The sequence below is a fragment of the Dufourea novaeangliae genome, unplaced genomic scaffold (assembly GCF_001272555.1).
Source record: "Dufourea novaeangliae isolate 0120121106 unplaced genomic scaffold, ASM127255v1 scaffold162, whole genome shotgun sequence".
In the NCBI taxonomy this organism is placed as follows: Eukaryota; Metazoa; Arthropoda; class Insecta; order Hymenoptera; family Halictidae; genus Dufourea; species Dufourea novaeangliae.
In genome coordinates, this window is record NW_015374046.1 from 475,365 (window position 1) to 503,142 (window position 27,778).

Here is a 27,778-nt window from a genome sequence, read left to right on the forward strand (position 1 = left end):
AATCTTTTGACTGCCTTGGACATCCTGTTCCGTTCCCACTGTGGCGGTTTTACTTTTTCTTTTCAATTATTTTATAATATAACTTTGTAATCACACGATAAAATAAAAGGTTGGAAAATATTAATTTGTGAAGCATTTAACAAGAAGAAAATAAATGCTTTCCACTTCAATATTTTTATTTGTTTATATATACACAAATTATTCTTGCAATTAAATGTTGTTCTTAGAACCCTACTCATCACTACCCTAAACATTCGTACAAAAATCTATTAGATTTAACTATAATAGTTTGGAATTTTCTTTATTGTCCAAAATTTGGACGGTAATGAACGGATACGCGAAATATATCATTAACAAAAAAAAACGAATTTGAAATATGCTTTGCCAATTAATATTTGTTAACTTCTCATTTAAACTAAACTGAGAGGTTACAAGTAAAGCGAACAAATTTTAAAAGATTGAAGATAGATTTATAACGTTATATTTTAATCTATATAATAGATTTTTGTACGAATGTTCGGAGTAGTAATGAGTAGGGTTGTAAGGATAACATCTAATTGTAAAAATAATTCATGCATATACAACATAATATGTATGTATATTACACAAAACTTTAATATTGAAATAGAAACATTTATTTTCTTCTTTTTAAATGCGTCACAAATTAATAGTTTTCAAGTTTGTATTTTACTGAGAGGTTACAAAGAGAAATTACAAAATAATTAAGAATAAAAAGTAAAATCGCGGTATTAGGATCCGAGTAAGGTCTCCTGGCTGTCTCCTGGCTTACGCGCTTAGGTTGCCGGGCGTCGCGTCGAAACGGTTTGGATTGTGACGAAAATATGACTTTGCCGTAGTGAGCAGGTAAGCAGTGATATTCGAACAGGGTCGTCTCCACTGTCTCCAGGTTTCCTCATTGTTTACGTTGCCGAGTGATGTACCGAATTTCAACGAAAAGACCCGAACGGGCAACGCACACAACAGGGTTAGGATATGCTTGTGTGTACCAACACCAACACGGTGGAAATAAAATGGGAGACGACGGTAGGTCATAGTGGGGATACCAATTTCACATTTCCGGCATCACTGATTGGAGCACAAAACTGAGCAATATTCAGTGTGCGCTGAGACGTCACCGCAGTTGGATGGGAAGTGACAGTTAAGTTGTGTGCCGCGATACGAAGAGAGTGGGAGAGAGAGAAAGAAAGGGTCGGCTTTCGGTCAGTAGTGCATTGTGTAAACACGTGTGCGTGCGCGACTTGTCCCTGGTGCTCTAGAAATTGTGCAGAACGTCCGGGAAGATCGCGGAATATTATAAATTTCATTTATCATAAGAAAATTGCCGATATTTTTATGTTGCTCACGACATTCCTAAGTGATCTATATACTAACTGGACACCTTCGAAAGTCTCTTTGCGCAACACGTGTCACGTTACCAGAATTTAAATTTCGTAAGTACTTGTACCGTTTGCAGTAACTAGTGTAATTGTTCTTTTGTCGTTACCTAGGTAACCTTTTCTCACTAAAATCGGGTATACCCCGAAAAAATAGTTATGTATATAAGTAGTTTTCAATTTTATGGCCATAACTAAAATTATGAAGTGTTGACTGGAAATATAGAATGATTCAAAAAAATATTATATTACCGCCAAAATTTAAATACGTCAAAAAAGAAGAAAAAATAGGAATATCGTAATATTTAGATTATTTATGTATATCCCAAGTATACTCACACAGTGTTGTGAATTTTTTAAAGTTGTGTATCACTATATCAAAATAGAGAAATAAAACCATACATAATATTCCATGCATAAATAAAAATGCTTTGGAAATTATATAGAACGGGGTACACCGCGCCGATTTCAATGGCCTTGGTATATGTTATAAAGGTCAATGTCCTGAGTAATTCTATATACTTATACATATAATCGCCGTTCAGTGATAGTTTGAAAAATGTACACAAACATATTTTTAACAGAATGAGTTTTATTGTTTCAAGGTGTTCCATAGCCTACAGCTTGAATATTGTCATATGTCATGTACCGTAAGATTAAGGGCATAGTCTCCGGGAATCACTCAATGTTTGTTTGTGTTTTTCGTATTTCGTGATAATTATTTACCTATATAAAGTTCAAATATTTGTAATGTTTATTTCGTGTTTCGATTTTAGTGAGTGAGATGTACCTGTTCACTACACAGAAACATTTTATGTTATAAAACAATAATAAAAACAATAAAAAAATCACCATTATGCATACATAGATAAATTTTTGTTTCGACGGCAATACGACCTTGATAGTCGAATAAACATTTTTTTTATGAAAAACCTGGAATGTTCATAATTTGTTAATAGTAAGAAATTTAATATTTATGTTACACTGTGTAAATCATTACTGCTGGTACCACAGCTATGTACTGAGGAAAACCTACAAACAAACACTACGTGGTATTAAAAATACTTTCATGTACAATATTGTTTAAACCAAAGCTGAGTGGCGGTTGTATGTATAGGTACAGTTTCCCATTTGAATCTTTACGTGCAATTATCTCCTGAAATGTTAGTTATTCCAAAAAATGTATCGAGTAGAAGTTACTTTGTTTCGAGGGGGACATCTTGTCACAAATCTTATCTAGATGGACGTGCCTCCGAGATTTCAAGGTGATCTTTGTTTTTTTTTAAACAGATCTACCTATATGTTTTCATTTAGGCAGGTGTGTAGCCCATTTCATTACGAATTTATTGCTCTATGATCTTGGTCTTTCAAGGTCAGTTATTGCCATTGAAGAGTTACCTTTGTTGCTCGTCCCCAAGATTTCTTTTGCCGAAATATTTCGTCAATTCATTACTTTTCTAATTTTGGAATGGTGAATGACCTTGGCCGACTAACATATGTATTAGAGGTCAATTAATTTATCACGAACTAAGCTACAAGTCTAGGTAAATGAAAACATATAGGTCCATTTAAAAAAACAAAGGTCGCATTGAAATCTCGGAGGCACGTCCAGCTAGATAACATTTCTGACCATCATAAGATGTCTCCCTCAAAACAAAGTAAATTCTATTTGACACATTTTTTAGAATAACGAACAGTTCGGGGGATAATTGCGTGTAAATGTTCAAATGGGACACCTTGTATATAAAGCCACTGAGGACATTGATCTTTGCAACATACAAGGTCACTGAAATCTACGAGATTACCCAGTTTCTATATGATTGGCAATGTTCTAATCACTATGACAAGTTGATATCTAAATGTTTGTGACTCGACTGCAGTAATGTCCCACTATACGGTAGACCAAATTGGTACAAGATATAGTACGATATGACTCACACATCATAAAGAACCGAAATTTGAAGAGGAAGGGGAGGTGGGGAGAACCCTAAATATAAAGTTTTAGCTGCGGGTCTTGATTAGTTTCTGAGATACTAACCAGCTCAGATCAGTATAATGCTTTGTACAATATTCTTTTGTTTATCAACTAGCTCAAACCAACACAATGCTTTAAAAGTAAAAAAGAAACTAAGCGTACACGTAATAGTATTTATTTGGGCTTTACACGCACTTGTAAATGCATGTAATGTAATCTAATTACAAAATTCAAATGAAAGTACAATATAATTGCAAGACAATTATAATTATATTCTAATTAACTGTATTAAAGGGTATAGCAGGATCAGGGGGTCAAAAGTGCCCTTAGACCGATTGGACTTGTAATATAGCATTTGATAGCTTGTCAAGAAGAAACAGTTCATGCCAAGTTTCAACCCTCTATCTCGACCAGGAGGGTAGTAATATGGAAAATACGGATTATCGGTTTTTCCTCTATTTTCCCTGTTTAATGACGCGCAAAAATTCTGTACAAAATCTGATAGATAGTATTTATCGGGGCGCGTGTTGCAGAGTTTTTTGCGATTTTTTAATTGAGTATCCTAGTTGTGAAAAATAAAAAATGATGACAAATACAGAACAAAAGCGTGCAAAAAGTTGAGGAAACTACTTATGATAACACCTTGAAGGTTTTGTTAATACAAAGATCATGTATATATTTAGTATCGAAAAATACAAATAATCCTATCATTACTAGGGCACATGAAAGGAGAAGCAGCGAAATAAGAAAGAAGACTATGGACGTTAAACAATCACATTTGCTACAATCTACCCACAATGATTGAAGATAAAGGCTTTTAAAACTAAACTCCCTATATTCATTTAACGTAAAAAATTACAAACAAGCCCGTAAAGGAAAAGATATGTAGGTAGAGGAACGATGCGATGAAAATTGCTCTAAAATTAGTTTTGTACACATTTTGGAATAAAATTATTTTAAACTATTTTTAAAGTGCTTTTAAATAAATACTGGTCATTGTCATTTAGCTAGAAAGTAAAAGATATATAATTAATGTAATTAAAAAAAAATGAGTCCACCTTGGCTTGAACACGCGGTCAAGTTAGCAGCGCTTTTGCAGACGGGCACTTAATCGCTGCGACCGAAAGTCCCACTATTCACCGAGCAGTAATCACAGCAACGACGAGCCCCGATAGAGTGACGCCATGTCCATCGTATATCACCCCGGCCCTTAACACTACAACTACCGATGATTATTTAAATATATACTTGTTTGTATTAACCCTTTGCGGACGGGACGGATTGAAACCTATTGTACCGTGGAATTGAGCTGTTGTCACGATATACATATATACGTATAAGATATGTCGCTGACGCATATGTATATGGGTTCATTGGCCGCAGCGATGTGTTTACGTGGGACACATATATGAGTCTTTCGGCTCTATCAATTGTTTTCACCAAACGCATGATATACAGTGACTCCCAAAAATATTCGAACACACCGGTACGACTAACTTTACGGTTGATGTTTCAATTGTTTACAAATCAATTGACCTAGGTGTATTTTTTGTAATAATACGTCATTTATCCTCCGTCACTTTGGCACGAAAGCCTCTCGCTCAGACGCTCGGTAAACCAACTTCCTTCTTTACCCTGCGATTTCCACGTGTAGCGTTTAATAACCTACGTATTAATTTAATCCTCTTTTAATATGTTGCTCAATATTTGGGTACAATACATTCTTTCAAAAGAAATAAACTTTTTCTTATTCATGTATGTTAACTCTTGACGTGTGAAAACATTCAGCGTCTCTTCAACATTCTCCGCCATTTCCAGACAATGGATGATTGACGGGCGCGTGCCGAACGTAGTCTCCACTACTTGAGATTGTAGGTAGGTCCTTCTCGAGAGGTTCGTAATATGTGCGATGGAGACAGACGACCGTAGACGAGGACGCACGTCGACGGTCGAACGTTATTGGCCAAGACGCGAAGAGTGAGAGAGACACAAGCACCGAAGACCTGTCGCAATCGCGACAACACCGCGAAAAGTCGGGCCTACCTTCCAGGGTTCTTCTTTCGAAAAACAGACCATAGCTCCATACAAGGTGTATCTGCCGTCGTTGGCGATGCGTGGTAACCCTTCCCTCACCAGGGAGGACGTGGCGGATAAGCTTCCCCTCCGGGACGTCGGTGCCCAGGACTTGGCGCATCGGAATCCAGGCCCCGTTGGCGGTGGTGGCCAGCGTCATCGGCTCGGACACCGTGGGCGGGTTTCCACGATTGGTGACGACCGGCGGGGCTGGCTCCAGGTCCGTCTGAGTAGCCAGGTCCGCCGGTGACCCTTCGGGACCTCGTGGTGGTGGATGCTCCGCTGGAACTGGTTGTGGGCTGGCTCAGGCGGCCAGGTGGCCCTTCCGTGAGGCTAGCGACCTCTGGGGCGTTCCGGGCTGGATGGGCTGTAGCTCGGGTATGTCCATTTCCGGGGTGCGTGTCCGGTAATGGCGGGATGGCCAGGAACCCTCTTCTCGTTCGGGGATGTCTCCTAATAGTTTGCGCATCCGCTAGCAGAGGCCTTCGGCCCGACGCTGCTGCTCCTTGTTCGCTTCCACTCCCGGACTTTCTGGCAGAGAGAATCGTGCCATCGGTACGCGGTACTAGTGTCAGGGCCGTTGACGTTTTCCAGTTGGCGGGACAGGGCGTCGGCTATCAGATTCGTAGGGCCCTTGCGGTACCGTATTTCGAAGTCATATTGCCGCAGAATATAAACGGTCTGGCGTAGTCGGGGCAGGTAGGAACTGGCGCCGTCGCCAATTGGTCCTGGAGCGTCTGGAAGGCGGTGTCCTCTGTGGGGCCCCACGACTATTTCTGCCGATTCTTGAGGAGCGTCGCCAGAGTGCTATTCCACGGATTGCCGGTACCTTGGCGGGGTTGGTCCGCATCCCTTCCGGTGTCACCACGTGCTCTAAACATTTTAGTTCTCTCTGGCAGAAGCTGCACTTATCCGGGTTAATTTTCAAGTTGGCCTTCCTCAGTCGGCGGATCACCTCTCGCAGGTTATCGTGTTGTTTCTCGAAGGTCCGTTTCAGGACGATGATGTCAAGGTACGCGAAGACTCCAGGCTAGAGTCTATCAGCTAGTTCAGCATTCGTTGGAAAATGGCGGAGGCATAGTGGAAGCCGAACGGCATTACTCGGAACTGGTATAGTCCTCGACTAGGTACGGTGAAGACGATTATCGGGCGGCTGTCTGGCGCGAGCGGCATTTTCCAGTAACTGTTGGCGAGGTCCACGATCAAGATGTTACCTGGCCTCTCGTCATTTGTCCAGGGTTGCCTGGACCTGTGGCCACGGGTACGCGTCTTTTTCCGTGACTTCGTTCATCCGCCGAAAGTCAATGTAGGAGCAGTGTTTACCGCTTTTCTTGCGAATTAACACCACGGGTGAACTCCACGGGTTCCGGGAGGGCTCGATGACACCGTCGGCCTGCATCTGGGCCACATCCTGGTCGATGACGGCCTATATGGCGGAGTTTCTTAGGAGGTAACGTTATTTCAGTGGCTCGCTCGTTCTCAGTCGAATTCGGTATTCCGCGAGGTGGGTGGTCCCGCAGATCCGACTGAATGCAGCGATTTCCGTTAGCAAAAATTTCTTCAATTCCTGCTGCTGCGCGGCATCCTAGCTGGAAACCCCGCCGCTGGACTCCATGCCCGATCGGGATTGGAGCCCTATCAATGTCGATCGATGACTACCTCGGTCCTCAGGCGTCGTAACGTCCATCCCTAGCAGGCCGGCCTGAGCCAACGTCGGCATTATTAGATAGGGGTACGTGACGTGTTGTCCTCCGATCCGTGCGGTGACGTTCGTCTCCTCTTGTAGCGGGACCTCGATATCGTTAGCTACTCGGGTTCGTAGCTCGGCCGGGCAGGTGGGTCCCCCGTTTCGGCGATACAGGTCGGCAGCGTCGCTATTTATGTAGGATCGGACAGTCCCGGTGTCGACTAGCGCTTGGAACTGTCGTCCGTCTAGCCCGAACGGAAGGTACAGGCGACCATCGGGCCTTATTGTGTGGTCGGAGGCGCCTCGGTTCGTGGAGGTCTGGTCCCACCTCGGCTTCCGACCCCGCGGCTGTTTTCCGGAGCTGGGTGGCAGGCGCAGTCCCGGCTTGCGACCCCATCCCTGCTGCAATAGGAACAGAATAATTTCCCTGGGTGACGGCAGTCTTGGCGGTAGTGCCCGCGTTGGCCGCACCGCCAACAGCAGGTGTCTCGGTCATATGTGATCTTGACCTCAGCAAGGCCGCTTCGAGGCTGGATGGTCCGTGTCGATGCCTTCCTGCGCTGAAGTGTTTCGAAGGCGTCGGCCATCAACAGTAGCCCGGGTCGTCGGAAACATCCGTGCGCCGAATGTATTTTTGTTATTCGACTCTGAGGTTACGGTAGAAGCGCTCCATCTGCCTCGTTACGCTCAGGTACCTCTGTGGACACATGAGTGATTACAGTTCTGTAATGTAGGTGCGGACGTCCTCTCCTGGCCTCTGCTGGCGGTGACGATCGCCTTCTCGAGGTCGTCGATGGTCATTTGTGGCAGGTAGAATTACCGGAAGCCACGCGCCTGCTTTCCCTTCCAATCTTTATTTCGCACCGTGTGACGTCGTAGAGAAAGTTCGCTTTTGTCTCTGTTACTCCACGGTAACAACGGAAGGTGGTGGGGGATTTCTCTTGGCTCGAAAGAGCTAAGTTGAACAGCGAAAGCACTGTCTTAAGGTGTCATTTTACTATGACGACCGAAAAAGTTAAGCTTTTTTTAAGGATTTTTTCCTCGGTAAAAACAATACGCAATCAAATGCATCCTGTTTGTATTTGTGGAGCTGCTCATAAACAATATAAGAAATTGTAAAAATAGTTTTATTATATTTTGTTTATTTTCCGGAATCCTTCGTTAATTAAGCCGGGGCGCCCTCGCATCATAATACGAGCCTGTGGGTGCCAGTGCGCGCCCAGCGTTGATTCGCTCGTACGTCCCTGACTTGCGCGACAGTTGCATAATGCGCATGCGTCAACGAATTGAGGGAATCTGCACAACTCTGTTCGAATTATCGATTATCTATCGGTATTTTCGCGGTGATCGATATTCTTGGAACCAATCCGGCGCTTCTTGTGAAAATACTAACGAACATTCATTCTTTATTTTTGAGTTATGTAAAATGCGTAAAGAATATAAAGGAATCTAAGTTCACGTGTAAATATACCACACAGCGTTCTAGAGTAGGTCTTTATTTAAGACGATGTACAGAGTACCGATTTATTTGCGATCTGCTCTTGTTCGTTATCGGAAGAAAGTGACGTCCCGACGCTTCGTCTTTTTCGGGAAGTACGCACACACCAGAAGTTATTGTAATTAGTTAAGCTCGTGGGTAGGCGTAACTGAGGCCGACCATTTGCTCGCCAAATGTTCGCATATTATGTACCGATGGTCACTACAAATAGTATAATATTATAAAACACAATTTTGTTTTTTTCTATGGTTTTTAAAATGATTTCATTAAAAATTGAACTCTGTTTCATAAGACGTTATAAATATTTATATACGCACACACATATAACATTTCCAAAAATAGAAAAGACAGGGAACTAATTCTGATATGCGTCCTTTTTCTGTTTTTAAAAGAAATCGTAGGATAAAGTAAAGCGGTGGCAACCATGTAGAGTATTGTAGAATGTCAGCGTAATGAATCAATTTGATGAGGTTACCACTCAGTGGCATTGAATGTTGATTCTCTATTTCTCGAACAAAGAAGACAGCTAACTTGACATAAAAGCGGAATCGTATCTCGCATGTAGAATTCGCGATTAGACAAGAAAGTCTTGTGCGGTCAGTGAACTTTCTTGTTATACGGTAAATTGATAATTTGATCAAATAATAAAATTAATAATATTAGTAATAGTGTATACGTATAATCATTTACTACTACAATATTCTTTATACTTCAATATTGTTATGCTATTAGATAAAAACGATTGGAAAAGTCTGTTTTATTTTCTAGGCTTTATCTCAACATTTTTGTTGGCGGATATTACTTGTTAATTAAATACAAAATGAAACATTATATTTTGCGGATTAACAAACTATACATCGGGTCTGTCATATTATACGACGTATCGTCGACACCGAATTATCTTGATTTGCGATTGATAAGATTCTTCGTACGGGAGGGAGGAACATTACATCGACACAATGTGACAATAACAAAAATACGTCGACTGGTAACCGGAAGTAGAGAACAATAAGACGGGTTCGTAGAACGAGTCATCTACTAATGAAAATTTAAGTTGCTAGATTTTTTACTTTATATTGTCAGAAATAATGTCATTGAAATCACGAGAATTTTCTTGTAAAAATAATTCAACTATTTATTATGATTATATGTATTCTCACATACGCATTCACACATTACACTCCTCGCGATCGCGCGATGATAATGTTTACTTTTGTTTTCGGCTCGGTATCGCGCGACTTCGACTTCACCGTTTCGCGGGCACACGCACGCACACATATTCACACACACATCCATTGTAACTCACATTACATTAATATTTATAGGTAATTTTTTACAAAAACAATTACGTTTGCTGGCGATTTAGATATTTCACTGTTGATTTATAATGTGTGTTTATAAATCTGTATCTACATCGGAATTGATTTACACGGTATGTTCAAAAAGTTCCAAGACTGGTGTAATAAAAAATTGAATTCTGTTGATTAAGGAATTTTTATTGTTCAGTTTTCTACATACACTCCTCCTCTAGCGTCACACCCAGTACAACGTTTATAGAGTGCTTTGAAAGCCTTGGAAAATTCCTCTAGTGTTACCCTGTTTAATTGCTCGATTACTGCCTGTTTTATTGCATTCAAATCTTCATAATAGGTCCCTTTCATTGGCAATTTGATTTTCGGGAATAAGAAAAAGTCGGCAGGTGCAAAATTTGGTGAATTCGGTGCATGGTTAATAACAGTTACGCTTTTTTTTGCCAGAAATTCTGAGACGATGATTCACGAATGTGCGGGTGCGTTGTCGTGGACCAGAAACCACTCACCCGATCGGTAAACCTCGTGCCTTACACGTCGAATTCTAATATTTAATTCGTCAACTATCATTTTTATTGTTAGACAACGGTCTCTCGACAACAGGAGACGGACACATTCAACATTCGCCTCGGTGCAACTTGTCGAAGGTCGTCCTTCTCTTTTGTCATCTTCATGTGATTGACGACCTTCTTTAAATCGTTTGAACCACTGAAAAACTACAGCACGACTCAGACAATCATGTCCGTATGCTTTTTGCATCATTCTGTAAATTTCAATCGCAGTTATTCCACTTTTAAACCAAAATTTAATTGCGGCCCGTTGCTCCATGGTTGTAATCGTGACAACGTATAAAATCAAGCAACTTTTAACAGCGTAGTATTAATAAACAAATGAACATCGGGAAACACGAAAATTATAGGGCATTAAAAAAGGTCTAAATTATTTAGTATCATCTCGATTTCAGAGATGAGGCTAATAGTATATCTGTACAAAAATCAGTCTAGAAACTTTTTGAACATACCGTGTATGTCCGGCTAGATTGCTGAAATATTAGACTGTGCATTGGTCAAAAATGTTTACTTACTGATTAATGTTTATTTACTGGTGAAATTTGTATTTTTGTATTTTCACCTAAATTAAATACATTTTTTCAAGATTTAAAATTGAACTCTATACGTTATAAAAAGGAGCAGACGTTAAAAAATCTAACTTTCATTTGCTAAATATTTATTAGTATTATTATCGTTTAAAATTCGACTTTAATAGTTACAAAATCTCTTAAGTGTTCATTTATTGGTACGTTTACCCTACGTTTATACACCGTTAACTTGTGTTGTGTTGATTTCATCGCGTTCGAATGTTCATCTGTGACCTACATAGGAGTAACAGTAGTCACGAGCGTCGTCCAAAATTTTAAATACCATCTTGAAGTCGTGATAGAATACGTATGAACGAATCAATATAATGTATCAATTTCTGCGTATCGCGTTAGGTTGCTTGCGTACAGGTTGTTAATAAAAAAACATCTGGGACATTTTCACATGGTAAATTATCCATGCAAAACTAATTGTAAAACGAAAATCAAGAATGACGAAACTGCGTTCGAGACTTCGTTTCCAAGTTATTAATTCTTGAAAATACTGACGAAACAAGGTTATTATATTATACAGGGTGGTGAACCTAACGCTGCCACCTAAATTACGTGTAAACCGTTTTTTATATGAAGAATACCTTTCAAACAAGGTGTGTACGTGTGTAATGTCGGGGACACGTTTCCTTCCAAAGATTTTTCAATGAACTCTAAAAATTCCTGAACGCGCTATAAAGCTGTGTTAGCAACAACCATTGATGATTACTTTTACAGTCTAACAGGTGTATTATGATTTTTGTTGCAGTTGACAACACGAAAGACCCTAAACTAGAATGCCAAATAAGAAATGGATCATAATCAGTATACACGTCTCTCTCCTTGTCGGTACATTAAGGCTTACACTAGGTATGTATTACTTTAAAGTGTCCTCTTAGTGTGACGGTTGAAAAATTTTCGGGAGTTTAAAATTTTTATTTCAATTTTAATTTTTTTTTTAAATTTAAATTTTTATTTCAATTTTAATTTTTTTTTTTAAATTTAAATTTTCAGAGGTCAAGTTTTACATGTATCGTATGTAAGTTTGTAAATTTATTCTGTCATCTTTTCGGAATATAAAAATTTATTTTATAAGTAAAAACATTCATTTATCGTAAAATAGGACCACCGTGAGGAATTACCTTAAAAAATATCCTTCTGTTCAAGCTTGCTTCAAAGATATAGCGTTAGCCATAAATATGGCTGACCCTTAAACCATTAGTACTCGATCATCAGGGGCTTATTGTGTCCCACCGCATGGGAAGCCTATTTTTAAACTTTATACTGTTTTCACTTTAAAATATCATACATAAGGGTTTCTTCGGTCGCCAAATTCAAATTTTATTTGAAAATGAATTTTTGACAGGTCACAGCTATTAACAATACAACGTCGGCAATGTACGAAACGGATCGGGCTGCTCGGCAGATGTTCGGTTCGTGTTCGGTTCGTGCTCGGTTCGCCGTTCCCATCAACGAACGTTCGATTCTTTGGTGCGCGTCTGATACTCGTTCGGTACTCATTCAGGCGAAAATACTCGGATGAATGCGCGACCGTACGCGTACTACGACGGTCAAACCTATGATTAACGACTCTAGGCGAGTTCTAGTAAGAATTGACGCGTAACAAGTACAAATATGTTTTGTATGCTGTTGCAATAGTTTTATTGTTAGTGTTACGTACGAGGCGCGCGCGAAGAAGAGAGTTCGAGATGCTCGATATTTTATCGGAGCTGACGGGACGCCTGAGGTTTACATTCGGTAGTTTGGCGAAGCAAATATCTACCTCACGTTACAATCAAGCGTTCTGAACGTGGGATCACGTTGACTGCAAGGAAAAGAATGCGTTATATATACGAGCTTATTTGCGTCGCCAATGAGAAAAACTATCTTATAAACATCAAAGACCGTACTGCATTCGATTAGGGAGCTCCCACAATGATATGCATTATCGTAACACATTACAGCCGAAGTAAAAGAAAAAGAAAAAAAAAGAAAAAAGAATTTTGTTCGAAACGTAACATTAGGAAGCAGAATATCGCTTGTTTATCTAATTACAACTGCTAACTTTTGTTATTATTTAATTACATCGTTATATTTCTCTGAAATTTATCTTACTTATTTGTTTTACAAATCGTATGTATATTTATTTATGTCTATAATAAATAAGGCAACACGAAGTGTTAATTGAAACTGTTCCTTGCACGAATAGTTTTTATACACTGCACCTACTTTAAGTAACCGTAACATCTGGTCGCAGACCGTTAATCATTATTAAATAATACACAGACATAATTATCGTTGTATTTCAATACAATAAAATAAATTTAAACTTTCCGCTTTCTGCCCAGGAAATCCCATTCGGGACAGATTAAAGAGGGAAGCGGAAATAGCTGCAACCAACTGGACGCAACTTGCAGATGAATGGCTCGCTGCAAGAGCAAGACTAGCAGAAAAATTTGATGTTACCATTTTACCATTCACCGATACACTCAGAGACTTACCACCAACCGCAGAAACTGTCGTTATTAATGGAACCAATCCTGACCAACTTGCACGGGTATTTTTATTCTTATTATTACCAAATGTTTACTCTCTTGTATCGTCGTTCTCGTTTCTTTATTTCTTTATTCTTTTACCACGGTGATATTCATATTCTTTCCTTCCTGGGTCATTCCAAACGAAGTGGTCCATTGTCGTCGCACGACCATTTTTAAAAAATGTAATTTTTTCTGTATATTTACCCTCATATGTTGACTCTTCAAAACAAACGTCATTTTTTCTAATGATTTTTTGTTTGCATGTAAGAATCGTATTTGTGTTGTCCAGATCATTTCTTTCGGTTTCCGGGATTCGCGGGAATTAAAATATCTCGGTGTCTGATAATCACAACAATATGGGACAAGAAGCTTGTTTTTCAGAAAAGGACGAACTATAACTACTGTTGTGTACACTTTTATCCTAAACCTAACTCTACCAGCCAAAATTTGAGTCTAGTTTGTAGATTGGATTACTAGAAAATTGAAAAATTCAATCGAAAATTTCGGCAAGAAGGGGTAAAGTCTCAAACTTAATTTTGGTTTTTCTTGATAGAGCACATGCTAATTTAGATGGCTGATAAGTTTCAAGTCGGAAACTTAATCCCTTTCTTTTCTATAATTTCTCAAATTTTCCGATTTTCGTGATTTTTTGCAAACTTTAGGGCTAATTGATGTTAATGTTAAATGCATGCTAAAGTTATTACTTCCTATGACTACTTACTTTCTCGGTAAGTTTCAGCCAGCAAATTTTTCTGAAGTAGTTAACAACTAACGAGAAATATTACAACCTTAAAGGCTTCAGATTTTCATGTAAAGTAACATCTAATTATATTTTGATTATGGCATAAAACGATGGGTCGACCCCGAGCCTGTGGGACTGCTAGACCATCGAACAATTGATCGCGTAACAACTGAAGTATGCTTGCAGATGTTCAATTGGTAACTTCTTATTGTCATTGTGCGATTTTATTTCGTATACGAAAGTATACCTTAGCAGCTGTTGCCCATAACCCACATATCAGTACACGGCAGATTTCGCGTGGTTCTGACATTAGTGAAAGCAGTGTTGTGCGTATTCTTCATTCGGATAACTTTCATCCGTATCACCTGTCTGTACATCAGAAGCTACATGGACGTGATTTTGAGAAACGCGTACAATTCTGTGATTGGTTGTTGCACCAGATGGAAGATTCGAATAGTACATTTGTACAGACTGTTTTATGGACTGACGAAGCCACGGTCACAAATTGAGGAGATATTAATACAAAAAAAATATGCATTATTGGCCAACAGAGAATTCACATTGGATTCGTGAAATTGACCTCCAACACCGATGGAAAGTGAATGTTTGGTGCGTCATAATTGCTCAGCAAACCATTGGACTGTACTTCATTGATGGATCATCAAGTCAAACATACTCCACAATTTTGTCCGAAACACTACCAGGCCTATTAGAAAATGTACCGTAGCTAATACGTCAAAGAATGTGGCATCAACAGGACAGCTGTCCAGCACATTATACTTGGCAGTTGCGGAAAACATTAAATAGGATGTTTCCTAATCGTTGGATCGGACGTGTTAGTAACATTGCTTGGCCAGCTCGCTCGCCAGACTTAACACCGCTCTATTATTTCCTTTGGGGAACATTAAAAAATGAAGTTTATCGCGAGCCACGAACGACGGCCGAAGATATGCGACAACATATTATTGGTGCATGTGCCGCAATAACTGCATAGATACTAGAAAAAGTTCTTCGTTCACTCATAATCCGATTAGACAAGCGCATTGATTGTAATGAACAACACATTCAAACACCGCTTCAAATAAAACTTGTTTTACAAATTGTTTTACGAATTATTAATTCTACGCCGTATTTGGTGTAATACTTTTTTACGCAGAATTTGGTGCTTTATCTGAATTCAAAAAAAATTTTCGTCATTCCATTTAAAAAACTGAAGGTGCCCCTCATATCTTGATAATAAAACAAAGTAGCAAATAACAGTTTATAGCACTATATGTCCCCCTGGAAACCATGCAACGTTTGTTTGAACATTTTTTTCATAGAACAAATAACTTACGAGTCATTTTAAGTCGTCATGTTACAATACTCACCCTGTATAGGGGAAACTTGTTCAGAATGATGACTGCAGTGTAATAAATGTAACATACCTAGTATATCTTTATGACCGCGGCAGGACTTAGGTGAGATAATATCCCATACCACCATTTGGGGACGATACTTAACACTAGAAAGAAAAAAAATCGTACACTATATTAATATGTATAATATATAATATAATATAACGGAATATAGTATAATGTGAAACATATAATAAACTAAAAGTCAATATAGATTCCGACAAAAGCATCTTTATGATTTCAGTAATTATAAAATAAGAAATATGAAATCCTTAATTTGGACGGGTTTGGTTGTTCTACTAGTGTTAAAGGCGTCCGGGTAATGTTCGGGACTCCAAAGTGAGCACAAGACAAGTGAGTGTAAACTGTAAACCAAGAGTTATTTCCAAAAACCGAACATTACAATGACCTTGACAACATATTTCAATGACTTACTTTATTGCTATGTAATAAAAGTATGCCACAAACGTAAATAAACATATCTCTTTAATTATTTAATACCCACAACGATGACCACTTTCAAATGACATTTTCATTAAAAGAATAGGTGAAGAAAATGTGTACTTCTAAAAAATAATTGCCATTTTTCTTGTGTTAAATGTTTTAAATTATTAATAATTCTTTGGTCTACTTTTTGCTAGGCTTGATTTTAAAATGGACCACACATTTTCAATAGGAGGGAGACAATTCTTTTAAATAATTTATAACATAAAGCCTTATACTCTCAGGATATTTGCATGTAATGTTATTAATTGTATTAATAATTATATGCTTGTATTTTTCAGTACAATTATTCTCGAATGCTGTGGGATATGGAGACAGTACAACCAAGCGGGCAACTTTCAGGATTTGTAGATAAAGCTTTAAAATTGTTAGATTTAAAGCAAGTCATGATGGAAGTGGAAACGTCGGTAATGTCAAAAGTGTCCTGTACAGCATGCAAAGCTGGCGCGGGTCTTCTTCAGTATTATATAAAGGCCGGAAAGAGCGATGAAGAAATTATGAATAATATTTATCAATTTTGTGTATCTCTTAATATTCAAAGCGCTCGAGTTTGTCAAGGAGTAACGCTGCTTTTTGGAGTAAGTTTTGTTACATTGTATTGTTCTCTATCGTATAAAGTACATCAGTTTTTTTGCAACTTTAGTCTTGAAAACAAGAATAACTAGATTTGACATACGTATATCATTCGCAAATCTAATAAAAATTAAAAATTTAATCATACTCTTTTTGTTAGATTTCTCTTTACGTATGAAAAATAAGGTCTTCTATTATTAAACGTATGTGGAATTTCCTTCAATCAAAATATTTAAAAAACTACAATGAATTTTATGTAAAAATCTGACCACCAATTACTTACTACATATACAGGGTGTCGCAGGTAAGACCGAACATCTAAATATATATCTCCTTTGATTTTGATTTGAAAAATGTTTCAAAGACAGTTTTTTTTGGTCACAATTTTTTTTCCAATTTTTTGGATCATTCTTTTTTGAATTTTTTTACTACAGCCGGCAATCTGTGGCCAGGAAGCATATACTTTGTTCTATTACATCTTCTACCACGTATTTAGATACATTCAATTATTTGTTATATTACATTTAAATTTATTAATTGCATTAATTTAAAATTACATGCTTATTATAATTTATTATATCACAAAATTGTATTTAAACTTAATATAGCGAGGGATATAGTTAAAGTGAAAATACTAACCAACTGTGAGTTTAGGAAAACAGTATATATAAACATTATGAAGTAAATAAAACGATTTTGACTAACTATTAAGTATGTACATAATATTGAATTTATTACTTTAATCTATTAATACGTTATTATTTATTTCTTATTACATACGTCATTATTATATTATTCGTTTATTGCTTCATTTTTAGTTGAAAATAGGAGTCCTCTATTGCCCTCTATACCATACTCTTTTGTTTAAAGAAGTGTTTAGTGTCGTACAGTTAAGATTTTAAGAGCAACGTATGTTTAATTCTAGCTCGGGTGTTCTGTCGTGGAACACGAATTGGTCATCAATTTTCACCTGCAGTTAATCATCTGTTTTCACACGTGCTTTTTGTAATTATCATTGTTTTTTGATATCTGGAAACACTCTACGTGTCTTATCGTGGAACAACAAAGGAGCCTTGAGCGTTTGTAGGTATATGATATCCCTCCACACTGGTCACGTTACATTTTCCCACCACACCGACGCCAGGTTAAACTACGGATTTTTATCTTAATAATGAACTACGATCACTTTTCGTTCATTTTCTGTTACATTATCTTTTCGTGTATGCGTTATTTGAAAAGAAAATTTACGGAAGAGAAAAAAACTAAAAATTTTTTAAATTATTTTATATGTATATAATATATATATAATATGTATTCTTTCCCGGGCAATGAATGCCAGCGACCCTAAAAAAATTCGAAAAAAGAATGATTTTAAAAAAATTATCTATTTACGAAACTCCTCTTTTGAAAACATTCAATCTGTGTTTGAAGCTTTTCTGACATCATTAAAAATAAACGAGGTATTTAGGTGTTCAATCTTAACTGAGACACCCTGTATAAGAATCTATTAAATACTTAGGAGCAATTGGTTGTTTTTAGTTTTCTCGTATACAGAAAATTATGCCAGTTTTCATTACTTTTTAATCATTGGAGTGAATTCTCAGATGAATTAATTTTGAGTCGAAAACGATTGATGTTAATCAGCAAAGACTTGCAACAAGTTTGGTAAATTTTCTCGTAATTTTATTTTCACAGTGTTATATGTTTGTCTAGGGAGAAGTTATTTATGTTTTAAAGCAAGTAAATATGGGTCCACCACAAATCTGTAGTTTCGTAATTGGCAACGCTTGCGACGATGTTTACGATCCTTTACATGAATGGGAAGTGGCTTTTCCACCAGTAAACAAACCACATGTGAAACCTCCTATACCACCCGAAGAAGGTGCGCCGACTTTCAAAGTTCTTCATATCTCTGATACACACTACGATCCTTACTATCAAGTGGGTGCAAACGCGGAATGTAACGAACCATTATGCTGCAGACTGACTAACGGAGCACCCCTAAGTCCAGCCGCGGGTGCTGGCCGATGGGGTGACTACAGAAAATGTGATACACCGAAGAGAACCGTCGAACATATGCTTAAACATATCGCTGACACTCATTCTGTAAGTAATGAATTCGAATTACAATCATTTGGAATTTTGCACTTTAAAAGTTGTATTTGACATCAAGGCTCGGTAGTACTTTTATTTTTTACGTTATTTTTAATATGATACTTCTACGCGGACATTTCTACGTCTATGGTATAACATTGTTTATTTTTACTTGGCACACATGAAAATATAAAATAACGCCAAATTATATGACCTCGTATTTTTTAACTTTGCATAACACTATTATTTATTTACGGTCACGTATATGCTTGTATATCTTTTAAAATGAAAATCTGTATTACCACTGAATTACTCTATGCAACTTTTCATTTGTACTCAAACAGCATCAGCGTATCAGCACATCATTGAAAAAGAATGATTTTTCAGTTATTTGCAGTCCGTCATACATTAGTAATGGAATATAAATGTCGTGTGCTTGCAAGACACACAATAAGTTCGCAAAAGATTAAGAAATATTTGTACTTTAAAAATTGGTGACATGTTACATGACCAAGTGGATACCATTGTTTATTGTTTCACTTAATTCTTGACTATGTCATAAAGAAACAAAAACTTTAAGATTGTATTTGATATAAAATATATGGATTTTGTTATAGAAAATGAAGGACATAGAAAATGAAAATTCTATTTATTATTATTTCATCGTAATTGTAATGCAGGATTTCGTATAGATTGTTACTTTTCACAATTCGCAAGCAATTTGGATATAAAAAATATAGTATAAGCACACAGCAGAATTTTATGTTTTTCGTAGGATATAGATTATATTTTGTGGACTGGTGACATACCGCCTCATGATGTATGGAATCAGACACGGGAGGAAAATCTTAAGATTTTACATGAAACTGTAGCACAGCTTACTGAAATATTTCCTGGAATACCAATCTTTCCAGCTCTAGGAAATCATGAAAGTGCTCCTGTTAACAGGTACATTCTTTTTGTTCGTTTCAAACATTAATGTTATACTTGTACTTATGCAGTAAATGTTACCAAAAATAACGAAATTGCTGCAAATCTGAAATAAATACTGTTTAGGGGATATTAAAGCTCAATAGACACTGATGCTTAGATATAGACTAATGGTACTATTATTAGGTAATAAATATTTGTAGCCTAAAATATATCATTTTTACGAAAATCACATTTTTTTCATACAGACCAAGAGTCCGTATGCTTATGAGCGGTTATGCACAACAATTACACTGTTCAACAAATTTTAACCTTCTTTTGGACTTGTAACACTTAATAGCCATTTCTTATAGATTTTTGTGCCTTGAATAGGAATCTGCAAACAATTTTTCGCCAACACCCTCAGTTTTCGAGAAATTTCACTTTGAACAGAAATGAAAATTTTTAATTTTTTAATTTTCTGTCTTCGAACGGTAACAGTTATTGAGTTGAACGGGTTGACTGTGTTGAATAATTCAAAAAATTAATTGTATTTCAGCTTTCCACCTGCATTCGTTCCGAAAGAAAATGACATATCATGGCTATATGATGCACTTGATAAACATTGGAGAAACTGGTTACCAGCTGGAGTTTCACATACTGTCCGAAGAGGGGCTTTCTATTCAGTCTTAGTTCGTCCAGGATTCAGGATCCTTTCTGTAAACATGAATTATTGCAATAACAAAAATTGGTGGCTGTTAATCAACAGTACGGATCCAGTAAGTGAATTACAATGGCTCGTCTATGAATTACAAGGAGCTGAAATGAATGGTGAAAAAGTTCATATTATTGGACATATACCACCAGGACACTCGGATTGTTTGAAAGTGTGGTCTAGAAATTATTATCAAATCATCAATCGGTTAGTAAATTAGCACCAGTTCTGTTTTTAAATTACAGCCTACTTTTTTCTTTGGTTTGCAGTAATCACGTAGAATATTATCTATTTCCACGGTATCATTTCGTTCCCCCCAGATTCACTCAGAACTATTTATTTTTGTTTGTACTAAGGAAACCAGAACGTGTTGCAAACCAATGTAATATTGCATCGTTGTATATAGTCCTATTCTATAATAACATTTTGTAAAATGAACGGTGTCATTATATGAGATGATACTGTACTCCCCTTTTTCCTATCCCGGTACAAAAGTATTAACAATCTCGACGTCTATCCAACATTTCCTTTGCTTTCACCATAAAGGGTATAGCAGGGCAAGGGGATCTAAAGTACCCTTACACTGATCTGAACTTTTGATATACCATACGATAGCTTGTCAAGAAAAAACAGTTTATGCCATGTTTCAACCCGCTATCTCGGCCAGGGAAGTACTAATAGGGAAAATTCGGATTATCGAAACTTTCCCTATTTTTCCCGTTCAATGACGTAAAAATTCTGTAAAAAATCTGACAGATAGTATGTACCGAGCATGTGTTAGAGAATTTTTTGCGATGTTTTAATTCATTATCCTAATTGTGAAACATCAAAAACGTTAAAAAATACAGAACAAAAGCGTGCAAAAAATTGAGGAAACTACTTATGATAATACCGTTCAACAAATTTTAATTCATTTTTGGACTTGTAACATTCAATCGCCATTTCTTATAGATTTTTGTGCCCTGAATTCGAATCTGCAAACGGTTTTTCGCCAGCATCCTCAGTTTTCAAGAATTTGATTTTGCAAAGAAATACAAATTTTCAATTTGAACATTTTCCTTGTCCAAACAGTAACAGTTATTCGGTTGACTGTTACCTAAACTTATTCTAGAAACACTCCCGAATGAAATGGTATATGCTGTTATTAAAAAATATCTGCAAAAATTGGTGCATTTAGGGTGTCCTTTCTCCTTTGATCGTTATTTAAACATGTTGAAATGTTAATAATGCAATAACATACACCGCAATCAACAATATTGATCTGTAAGATAAGTTCTTATCTCTAGGAGAAAAGTACAGAGATGAAAATATATTTGTTGATCAAGATCTATCTAACATTCAAAAACCTGATATAATGTAGTCGTGACGTGACATGACTTGACTTTCAAACATGATAGTACAACAGGTGTTATATTAACATTCATTTTGCAGCCATGAAACAAAAATTTATTTGGTATCACTTTCAACATGATTAAACATCATTTCGATAATACAATACTTAATCTCTGTCACTAACGAGCATGTAAAGATGTTATTAAAATACATTTGTGACCATCACATAAATTATTCATTTAAAATTAAGACTTTAATCGTATTAGCTAGAAATATTTTACTTCAGGTACGAATCTACAATCGCGGCACAGTTTTTTGGACACACTCACTACGATGAATTTCAGTTGTTTTATGATGTTGCTGATCTTGGAAGAGCTGTCAGTATAGCTTATGTGGGACCATCAGTTACACCTTACTATGATCTTAATCCAGGATATAGGATATATTATGTAGATGGTGATCATCCGAAAACTACTAGAGTGAGTTGTATTCAAACTTTTGTTATGTATCTGATATCAAATAATTACATATAAGTAGTACTTAAGACTCATACTTCATAAAAAACATGTGTACCCAGGGCTGTTCCTGGGTTGTTCGCCACCCAGGTGTAAAAACACGCCGCCCTTATTAATTTAATATTATTTAATTAAGAATTTGATATGCAGTGTTGACTTTTATGTGTATAATAATAATAATAAAATGTTTATTTTAAATAGACCCATTCATTTCTTAAGGATCTTTGTTTGATTTTTTGAAATTAAGAATTAAAAAATATTTCTTATTTCCTTGAAATGAAACAAATATTAGTTATTAGGTAATATTGTATTTTTGAGAGTGTACAATTAAAAACTTTATATTAGTTAGTTGTAGATCACGAAACTTGGGTTATGAATCTAAAGGAAGCAAATCTGTATAATTACCCTATCTGGCACAAAATGTATAGTGCACGACAAGCGTATCAAATGCCATCTCTATTGCCAAAGGATTGGGATTCTTTAATAGATAAAATGAGCAATGAACCTTCGCTCTTTCATCTTTATTACAAGTAAGTATACCTGTTTCGATTATCAAATAGAAAACTAATATTAGAAATACAATATTTTTGTTAGTAAGATAATACTTTTTACTAAAAATGCAATTTACCAAGTGCTTCTTAGATGATAAGAAGCTTATGAAAAGCATATATTTGTACACCGACGAGTGAACTCGGCTTCCGCTAGGGGGCAAAGTGTTGTAGAGGAAGGGCTTCCTATCACTTAATCTCGGGAGTTGCTGAAATGTATGCCAAATTAACATTGAGTTGAATATTTATTTCAGTACTTGAAATAAATTTACAAAGTGGTAGTAGTTGTAATAGTATCGCGCTGCAATTGGTAGGTAACGTTATCGCGGGAACTCGGCTGGCAGACTCGCTCTTTGATTGGTCGGGATTTTTCAATATCTCGTTAACAAAGCTTCGGATAATATTTTTGCTAAGGAAAAACTTGTTTCAAATCACCTCACAAGTCTCCCATTGCCGGGTCCTCTAACATTTTTGTTACACCCTGTTTCTCGCTAGCGAAAAAGAACGGCGATTCACGAGCCCAGACACAATTACCGTACTTACGGGCACTGCCAGTGAGAGACTCTTTTTGTTCTGAGTCGACTACCGTGTTACCTCTCCACTGACATTTCCACCGGGTCCAAACTACCGTTCGGTCATAGCCCGTTCTCAAGCCTCAGACTTCGGTCTGTAATAAGCCGCCACTCTATCGGGTCCGAACTATTGTCGTTGGGTTCATAACCCTTTTTCCAAGCTCAGACTTCGGTCTACAATAAGCCGACACTCCACTTCCACCGGGTCTCAAGTATCCGTTTCGGTTCATAGTCCGTCTTCCTTCAGGCTCAGACTTTGGTCTGCAATGAGCTCCACTAGAGATCTGCATCGGGCGGGTTGAGCCCCTCGTCACCCGGGCTGGTCCGACCCGAACCATACTCGGCCCGCGCAGGCCCGACGATGCACGCCACAAACCCGCCCAAACCCACCCGCATCCGTGCTGGGATCTGTCCGCTCAACCCGTGGAATGCGCGCTAGACCCACTCAGCCCATTAAATCCACGCCATAGCTACCGATACATACGCGAAAACCGATTTATCATTATATACTTCAGTTCTTCCTAACTGCACTTTTATGCAAGTATATACCATTCCTTCAATTGATTTTGTTTTTATTTTGTTTGTTTATTAATAATATTTCAAGGTACTTTTACAGCAATTTTAATCAATATATGCATTAAAATGATGCCATTAAAATCAATCCTATATTCTGTGATACTATTGTATAATAAAGGAGAATTATTACAACTTTTTATTAAATTTTTATATGAAAGATGTTTTTGTGGTTGTGTTTTACTGTTCCATTGTATACATTACATATTTTAAAACAAAACATGTTACAAGTATTTTTGTTGATTCTTTATTTCAAATTAAATTAATTTTCTTCATGTATCCATAATTTCTTGAATTCGATAAAATGCACGCCACATTGTTCCCTCATAAAGTGAAATAACGTAACTAAAGTCACGAGTGCCAGTGGGTAACAGTGTGGGCGCGAGTGGGAGATTAAAAAAAAATAAAAAAGATGACCTTGAAATCTCCTCTATGCATTCACCCACGCAGAAAATGTTTGTGTCACAATATGCCCCCGTCTATACCGTGTAAGTTTTGTATATAACATTTTTTCATATTATTACAAATAACGGCAATTTTCAAAGGGGACATAGTTATTGCCCCACCCTGTATATGTAGACCCGCCGGTCCGACACCGGGTTTGGGCGGGTTTGAGTGAACCGAAACACGACGGGTAACGGGTAGGCAGACCCGTCTAAGTATATCCGCCCGTTGCAGACCTCTACACTCCACCGGGTCCGAACTCCCATTCGGACCGTATCCGCTTGTTCGGCTCAGACACCAGTCTGTGGAAGCCGCACCGCAGACGAAGATGCCGCCGCGTTTATACTGTACTAATTGACGATATCCTCACGGCAATAAACTTGTAAATACCACCGATTCCAACACTTTTCCGTTTATTTAAACAACCTTCGACATACCGACTGAGTTTGAACTCCTGTCCTCTCGCTCTCACCGGCGACATTCGTCGCATATTATTCGTTAGATGTTAAGTAGATACAACAGAAACGAATTGAGATATTTGAATCTTTCTATTCCATTACTAATGTTTCAGACACTACTACAAGAATTCACCTGTCCGGCCAATGTGCAACGATGAGTGTCGGAAGAGGTTACTTTGTGATTTACGAAGTGGAAGAAGTCATGATCGTAAAGCATTGTGCCAGAGTCTCGAATCTAGAATAGACAGTGAAACAAGAACAGGATGGCGTGTGTGGATTTACAATGGATTAGCTTTATCGTACGTACATAATTGGTGGCTTCAAATTTACTCTGGTCGTAAGGATATTAATCCAAGTAATTTAAATTTTACTAACAATTCTATTTGACAAATGTTGCTTAAAATTGGCTATTACACAGTAAACCAATCGCTGCATGCTTTATTTATGTATATATTTATATGTATAAACTTCTAACAATAATAATTCCCGTTATTCTATAATAAATCAACTTTGTATATATTGTAGTTATTTCTTTATTATTTACATTTCATTTTATTTCACTTAGATATCCGTACTAGTCTGAGAAATAGAACCACTTAGTTAACAAATGTTACCGATAGTGTATCCGACTTCTTGACGACCCAGTTTTCTACATAATATGAGTGTAAAAAATAAAATTATGTTATTTGATACTCTCGTGTAAATAATACGAAAATACTGTAAATATTTGTTCCAATAAAATACAAATTTTGTAATACTTAGAATTATCAATTTATTATGCTTGCTTATATTACTAACATTTATTTTTCCAGGAATATAACATATTATGAATTCACACAGGGTTTCGAAGTTGACAACGTGTTACAGTACTCCCTCGAAAATCTCGAATTTTAAATTCTCCCTCACTTATTTGCTAAACTCATCAACTGGTATGCGTGCAACGCAGCGTGTCACCGAAATAAAAGGAAGGTTTTATCTGATTACAAACAGTTTTGGTCTCAAAATGATTTACTAATGTGGACCTAATTTTCTGAGATTTTCGAGAGATTACTTTACATATATATAAATATGACTTAATGTAATGCTTAAAATAGTTAGTATTTACATAGTCGAAGGACTCTCTTCTGTACAAATTAAGGTATTCAATATTTTCAAAGCTTGTGCTTTAGACTATTCGAAGCTAGTATTGTAAAATAGAACTTAGCTGTCTAACTATTTTGAGCATTCTATTATATTTGGTTGCACCAGTAATATAAAAATTTAGCAGAAATTTTTTTATAACTACAGACAAAAAAATAATACAAACATAATACAACGTAATTATAGAAAATGTTTTGAAATATATCAAATTTGACAAACATCTTCAAATTTTTAGTGTTTTTTTGAATATACATCTGAATAACGTAATATTTGGTTTGGAACTTAAAGATAATAATTATACTAAGATAATAATGAAATAAAGTTAGTTAGGGCCATTGAAATTTGAAACTTAGCAAAATTAGTTCTATATAAGTTACATAATAACTCATGTGTTAGATAAAATATCAGTATGTCTTGAAAATTAGTATTTACTGTTTGGTTTCTTCGCGACTAACTATTATTCACATAAATTAATTATTAATTACTGTTGAAACAAAAATTTTATTTTATATAATAGCTGTACTCGTCAACAGAAAACATTGGGTAGTCAGATAATTGGTGGTGGAAGATACATACAATGTGGTGGTTACAGCAATATTATTTTATCTTCTTTATAGTAAGTACTGATCACGTATACAATTAAATTTTTGTAATATTTTCTACATTAAGACTCATAAGCATATAAAGATTACTTGTGCTTGGTTTAAAACAGGCTTGGCCAACAGGCAGCGAATCATATTGGCTCGCTCCCCTACCAGCTTGCACTGCACTGTCGTAGGGGGAACGACCTGCTTCCATACCCACCACGCAATGTGCACGATTGGCGCGCGCAACGACACACTGACTATAGGGTGAGCGTGTCACTGGATGGGTCGACAGGCAAGCCGTCTTCTTTGTCGTTCAAGTGTCGCTAAAAAGTCTTACTTTTTCCAAGTGGATGCAGATAGACTTCGGCGAAAGTTGTCGCTCTGTCTCACAGATATCCACAGAGCACGCGTAGACCGCTCAGCAGGAGCACAGGCGAGGTATAGGAGTAGACATTTCATCCAGTGCATTTTTGCGACCCACTTTTTTGGTGTTACGTTACCCCATTTCCATTTTAGTGTCCCTACCCACCGCAGATTCACCGTTCTCATAACATAGACGTGGTTAAAATCATAGGCTTTTTAAGGTGTCGATGCTACAGTTTAGGTGGGCCACCAACTCCCATAAAATAAAATGTCTCCCATAAATAAATGTTTATGGTCGCGGCACTTGAACAAAAAAGAAGGCGGCCTGTCTGTAATGCCTGGTGACCCTTCCAACGACACGATCACCCTATAGAAGGAGTTTTACAGAGGAAACATATGTAAAAATAAAATAATTATTTAACATTATTCTTTACATCGATGATTATATTTATATATACATATAGTTATATTTGATATTGATGTACATAGTCATTTTTTCGGGTGTTTTTTTTTTTAATTTTTGTTTGGACATGTCCCGCATTACAACAAGAAACATCTGGTCACTTTAGTATATTTTGTTATTGTTTCAATAATGCATTTTAATTGTTGAATATAATCGTGTTTTTTATTTCTTATTCACAGGATGTCCATCTTCATGGCAATTCCACGGTTTGCATACAATTTACCCAAGTATGTATTAGGCTTGGGATAA

General features: G+C 36.9%; 1 protein-coding gene across 2 annotated transcripts; it reads left to right on the forward strand.

The window, feature by feature from the left end:
- The first annotated feature begins 1,132 nt into the window (after positions 1 to 1,132).
- LOC107189710 (sphingomyelin phosphodiesterase-like) lies at positions 1,133 to 27,778 on the forward strand. 2 transcript variants are annotated; one of them, XM_015578304.1, is made up of 11 exons: positions 1,133 to 1,451; positions 11,833 to 11,933; positions 13,412 to 13,620; positions 16,525 to 16,821; positions 18,530 to 18,922; positions 19,686 to 19,858; positions 20,379 to 20,741; positions 22,153 to 22,345; positions 22,727 to 22,911; positions 25,090 to 25,275; positions 27,709 to 27,778. In XM_015578304.1, exons 2-11 carry the CDS (start codon positions 11,861 to 11,863, stop codon positions 27,776 to 27,778), a joined length of 2,142 nt encoding a protein of 713 aa, XP_015433790.1. In that variant the 5' UTR covers positions 1,133 to 1,451; positions 11,833 to 11,860. The 2 variants fall into 2 exon arrangements, with proteins under 2 accessions (XP_015433790.1, XP_015433791.1); XM_015578305.1 differs by lacking the exon at positions 27,709 to 27,778 and adding an exon at positions 25,542 to 25,628.

Bases quoted from the DNA above. Each gene is read 5' to 3' on its own strand.
- LOC107189710 (XM_015578304.1), top strand. From the start codon at position 11,861: ATGCCAAATAAGAAATGGATCATAATCAGTATACACGTCTCTCTCCTT. The intron at 22,346-22,726 runs GTGAGTTGTATT...ACTTTATATTAG, and splicing joins ATCATCCGAAAACTACTAGA to TTAGTTGTAGATCACGAAAC. The intron at 25,276-27,708 runs GTACGTACATAA...TCTTATTCACAG, and splicing joins TACAATGGATTAGCTTTATC to GATGTCCATCTTCATGGCAA.